The sequence below is a fragment of the Microtus ochrogaster genome, linkage group LG4, assembly GCF_000317375.1.
Source record: "Microtus ochrogaster isolate Prairie Vole_2 linkage group LG4, MicOch1.0, whole genome shotgun sequence".
NCBI lineage: Eukaryota > Metazoa > Chordata > Mammalia > Rodentia > Cricetidae > Microtus > Microtus ochrogaster.
The window spans coordinates 13,017,724-13,023,573 of NC_022030.1; the positions used below are offsets into that span (position 1 = coordinate 13,017,724).

General features: G+C 45.2%; 1 protein-coding gene across 2 annotated transcripts in view; it reads right to left on the reverse strand.

Annotated features, from left to right (window-relative positions):
* Positions 1-6: 6 nt before the first annotated feature.
* The window catches only part of Adat2 (adenosine deaminase, tRNA specific 2), an 18,767-nt gene continuing 12,923 nt past the window's right edge, over positions 7-5,850 (reverse strand). For both annotated transcript variants that reach the window (XM_026786079.1, XM_005360996.3), the window contains 3 exons: positions 4,585-4,691; positions 1,021-1,093; positions 7-922 (listed from right to left, as the gene is read on the reverse strand). In XM_026786079.1, the coding sequence (XP_026641880.1) occupies positions 879-922; positions 1,021-1,093; positions 4,585-4,691 (224 nt within the window). In that variant the 3' untranslated portion in view covers positions 7-878. The remainder of the gene's footprint in view (positions 923-1,020; positions 1,094-4,584; positions 4,692-5,850) is intronic.

The window sequence follows — 5,850 nt, forward strand, 5'->3', positions numbered from 1 at the left end:
AGGCAGACAGCAGGAAGAGGAGGAGGGCGGCTACATCTGAGGAAAGGAAAAGCACCTGAGATTGTCCTCTGCTTCCACACAGGAACCCCCAACATGCACGCTCATATGCATATATAAAGTCATATTGCAAACTAGCACGAGCCGAGGTCCCAGGTCCTATGGGAGTTGTGGGCAGAAGTGGGTCTGAATACAACACTCAGTAAAAAGCTGAAGGCTTTCTTTCCTTCTTCTTCCTCTGTGAGTCTTGCTCAATCTTCTGAAGACTTGTCTTTTGTTTGTTTGCTTTCTTGTGTGTGCATGTGTGGTGTCAGTGTGTATGTACTTGTGCTTGGGGGTGCATTGTGGGGTCCTCCTAGATCACTCTTCACTCACTGAGGTGGGATCTCTCATTTGAACACGGAGCTCACCGATAAGGGCTCACCTAACTAGTAGCTTGCTTTGGGATCTTGGAAGGCCAACTCTGCCTTCTAAGCACTGGGGTTACAGGCAGGCCGCCAAGCCCACCCAGGAATTTATGGGTGCTGGGGACTGAGGCCTCTTGCTTGCACGGCAAGTACTTTGTCACTCAGCCATCGCCCCAACCCACGAAGAGCTTCATTAAGATGGAGTTGAAGCTGTGGCTGATCTCTGACCTCAAGCCTGGATTCCTCTTCCCCTTCTGGAAACACTCTTTCAGCTTGGGAAGAGCTAATAGCTGTTTACATTTGTCAGACTTTAAGAAGGGCTCATTTGTTCCCTTAACAGAGCAAATGACATGACGAGAGACACCGTTTTCCCACACAGAAACAACAGCATATAAACACGGCCAGCGATGCCAACAGCTCTCGGTTGAGAATTCTTTGCAGGTCTCCTGACGGCACGTGGCTTTCATCAGAATGTCAGGATTTCTGACAATCCTTTTTCCGAACTTTTGATTTTGGTGCTGAAAAAAAAAGAGGGAGAAGCAGGAAATGAGGAACGCCAGACTTGGTTCACACCGGGCTGTTTTAAGGCGGGACACTGCACCTGGAGAAAACTGACCATTTGGGTTTTCTTGTTTGTAGAAGGTCTTTAGGAGCTCCACAGCCTCCTCAGCACGGTATCCAGGGATGCACTGAGGAAGGGAGGAACATGAGGTGAGCATCGGCAGTGACCCAACAGTAACATATACATGAGCAGACTCCACACACTGCTCATTACTCAGGACAAATAAGCAAGGATACACCAGATATATTAGCATGGATAAAGATGTCCATTCCAAAAGAATGGTTCCCAGCTTTAGTCCCCATGTCTCTCAATCGGTCACTACGTTATGTAGAGACTGCAGAGGGATGCTATACTCATCACCTGAGATGCTAAACATGGAGCGCGAGCTATTTTCACCTGTGATTATTTTCTAGCGTTTCACCAAGCAAGGGCTGCTATTCACCTAGGGCAGGCAAACTATTATTGGTGGAACAAATCCAGGCCACAGTTGAGAATGACAAGCTAGCAACCATTTATACTTTTAAGAGTTTGTTTATCATTATCATTATTACTACTACTACTACTACTACTATTATTATTATTAAACAAAACACTATATGACAGAGACATGTTTCTCACAAGAGCTAAAAATATTTACTATCCGGTCATTTACAGGAAACACTTTTCAAGTTTTGCTATGGAGGATTTAAGAAAACTGCTGAGTTTGTTTTCACTCTGGGATCTGGGCAGAGGAGATGACAATGTGTGGAAGACCAAAGGAGAAGTGAGAGCTGCAAGGAGCAATGAATGGCGTTCTGAAGACGAAGATGAACTGGACATTATGGAAGCAGCTGGGAAGAGTGGGGAAGCATGGGCTGTGTGTGTGGACGCAGGCTGAAGGGCCTGGTAGGGCAGGGGAAAGCAATCAAAGGCCTTGAGATGGCGCCAAGCGCTCGGGGGGTTTGGCACTAGGCTAGAGAGACTGGAAAGGCTCTAACCCATCCTGCTGAAGTTTATGGAACAATTCAGTCATCCCTCAAAGTGGTGCCCAGCCAAGCACCTGCAGACCTCTCTGGGGCATTGCTGAGAAGGTACAACCCTTCCTGGAGCCTCAGCCGATGCCTGGCTGGGATCTTCCCCCATGGTAACAGAAATCTTCTCCCTCTGCTTCCAAAATACGGCCCAGCTCTGGCCTCAGAACATTCCAGACTTCATTGGCCATCTCATTTCCTTTTCCTCTCATCTTTACCATCTCATGCTCTCAAGACTCCACTGTGGCTGCCTCCCAGGCATCACAAGGCACTCACTGATGCAAACATGACCTCCTTCCCACCCCAGCTCTGTGGTCACGTCACGACTGGACACACAGTTTCATTTAGAATCCTATCCTCCCTTGCTTTCTCAGTCTGCCATGCTAACCACTGCTGCTCAGGGTGTGTGGGGGCCAATGTCCCTCTGAGCCCACCAGGCCCTCTTCTCCAGGGACTGGTAATGTACTGTTTCTCCATCATTGCTGTCCAGTATAATTACGTGGGCAACATTAATGAGCACAGATGCTCCTCCCCACCTTTTTGTTCATCTGATCCAGGGTCTGAGCACAGAGAAATGCAGAACCCTTCCAGGAGATTCCAACATGTGGTCCAAGGAGAAACACGGACAAACACGGAGGTGGGAAAAATAATAAAAACTATGGGTCTAGATAGTAAGATGGTATCCTAAAGTACCAACCAGAGCTGCCCATGTGTGGCTTTTATCAAAAATAATATTCTTATAAAAATAAATGCTTTGAACAGAAGAGGTAATAAAAATGAATAAAGAATAGCCATTTTTAAAAACAATAGTTCCACAGAATTCTCTGTGAAATTTTTTGCTGCTTATAACACAGCATTATATGAAAAGAATCCCTAAGTCTGATGTGAGATGCCACCTCCCTTTTGTACCATGAGTTCAGCCAAAGAAAAGGAAGAGAACACAGCATCCAGAAGCCTGGCCTACTAAAGCCTGGCTTTAGCATGTCAAAAGAGCTCCTTAGGACATAATTTGGCATTAAGCTTTGATCCATGCTTTTAAACCATGGGCATTCATTTTCCACTGAGCCAGTACGGCCATATAGATGAACTGTAAATTAAGTTTTCAGGTTGAGAAAGATTGACTGCACTGAGATCCCTGAGAAAGAACTGCTCAAGACTTCATGTCACCAACATTCTTTTTCTTTGTGTGTGTGTGTGATGTGCACATGTGTGTGAACAGGCTAGCAGGCAAGTGGAGCCCAGAACACAAGTTCAAGTGTCTGCTTACACATTCCACCTTGCTGAGACAGAGTCTCTCGCGTTTGTCACCGAGTACAGCAGACTAGCTGGCCAGAATTCTCCTTACCTCTGCATCCCATCTCCCCACAGGACCCCTGGATTCCAGATACCTGCTTCCGCATCTGGCCTTCAGTGGGATCTGGAAACCCTAATTCAGGTCCTCGTGCTGCATGGCAAACACTTTACCCACTGACTGAGCTGTCTCCTCACCTACATTTTAGAGAATAATGTTCCACCCATGTCTGATCCCCAAGGACACATCTTAGTTTTGTCCAGAACTCTGAGAAATTACTTAGGCCGTTCTCACAGAGGAAGTACCACACGTACAGAGCCAGCAGTCCATGCACAGTTATATAAGCAGTGCTTGGGCGGCTCCTAGAAACAGCTGGAAAAATGAAGTCACTCTGCAGCCGTCTTTAATAATCAGCCTCATTTACTCCCCATCACTCTGTTACAGCCTCTTCCTGACATGATGTTAAAGGCGTCTGTTCTTAAACACAACAGTAGCCGGGAAAGCTCACACTCAGCTGGAAAACTCAAGGCAGGATGCTTTACCTGACTCGCTCTGTGCAGGATTAGGGCTCTCTAAGTCCTCACCACAGCCTGCAAACACGTGAGATCTTCAAGAATTTACTGAATCTTTTTCTTTTTCGAGTATAAATGCCGTGGGTTTAACCCTCCATCTTGGAGAATGAACCAGTAGAGAGAATTGGGTATGCATCCAGACATGTGGGTTTCTAATGCTCACAGTTGCAACAACAGAGCTTCCAATGGTGTGATAAAGGCTCAGAGGAAAGGAGAATTTCTAACAGCTAAGGACATGTGGGTTCTCTGGTCTTGGGGAGGTCTCAACACTAAAAACATCTAAGATAATGAAATTGCAATGATGATTGGATGGTAATCATGGTATGTGACAAAGTGATGGAATTTGTGCCTAAACAATGTTAGTTGTGAACAGTATCGTGGTTGCTGATGCAGGCTGAGTTCCAGCATCACAGTTACAGAGCTAGTATTCGCTCCAACAGAGAGTCTCTAAGCCCACACAAGGTGCCAGTGAACACCCTTAGGAGCTAACAGTTCAGGAAGCTGCAGACTGTCCTGCAGGACAGATTCTGGAAATGAAGAAGGGACACACATTTTCCTCCTAGAAAAGAACTCAAGCCAGGGCCCCGAGGTTCTGCTGGATGCTGCCATGGCTGTTTGGAATACTAACCATACACAATTGGTAAGCCCACCAGGAGATGAATAAACAGAAGAAAGTGGGTGGAGATAGGGAGGAAGGAAGGGAGGGAGGGAGGGACAAAAAGAGGGCATATGCAGATTCTATTACCTGAAATGGTCTCCCAGTATTGGGTAGGTCAGCAGAGGCGATGTTTAGGACGGAACCACAACCACCAAACCGTTCATTCTGACAGCCATAGACGACCAGCGGGATTTATGGTACAGAATTAAAGTCTGTCACAGTATGCAGAATCACAGCAAAGAATAGGCTGATTCTACTTACCTACGAAAACTCAGTCTAGACTTCAAAACAAAGTTCATGGTTTAAAATAGTACAAATCAGTTGTACAAATGAAGAGAAAGGTATTTTAAGTATTGAGAAATCAAAATCTAGCATTTTTGGGTCAGCAAGACAGCTCAGCTGGTTAAAGCCCTCGCCATGCAAGCATGACAACCTAGGTTGATCCCTAGAACCCACGTAATGGTGGAAGGAGAGAACCAACTCCTCAAGATTCTCACCTTTGCATGCATGCCATGGCATGTGTTTGCCCACATAATAATAATAACAAACATAATTTCAACAAAAGGTAAAAACCTGGCTATTGTAAATAGAACAGAAACTAAGTGTTTTTACTTAATATGCAGTTTAGCCAATTTTCTGCTCTTTCCAAAATCACTTTTTCAGAATCATTGTAGAATTAGAAATTTAATTCAGGAATTTCACCTTGTAAAACATGTAGTTTAATCCCTGGAGCCCACTGTAGAAGAGAACAGACTCCTAAAGGTAGTCCTCTGATTGCCACACAAATACCATGGCATTTCCATGCCCCTCATAATAAATAAATAAATTTAATCAAAATGTAAAAAGGTGGATGGTAGCCTGGGGTGGTGGCATGTGCCTACATCCAAGCACTTTGGGGGTGAAGAATCAGCATCTTTAGGCCAACCACCACTGTGAGTGCCAGGCCAGCCTGGGATACATGACAGCTAGCCTGGGCTATGTGAGACCAGTCTCAAAACAAAAATAACAAGTCAAACCAAAATAATCACCCAAACAAAAGCCAAAGACCCAGTCGCATTGTTCCCTGTTCTTTCTGCAAGGCAGGATGAGGAAAACGGCCTAATAACTCCTCTAATAACGGTGTCACCAACTCCTCTCACACAGAGACAGTATGCTTTATTGTACCCAAGAGGCCCTCTACATTGTTTTAAGTGATAAAACTGCACATAATTTTTTTTTTTTTTTGGTTTTTTCGAGACAGGGTTTCTCTGTGGTTTTGGAGCCTGTCCTGGAACTAGCTCTTGTAGACCAGGCTGGTCTGGAACTCACAGAGAAACCCTGTCTCGAAAAACAAAAAGCAAACAAAAACCATAC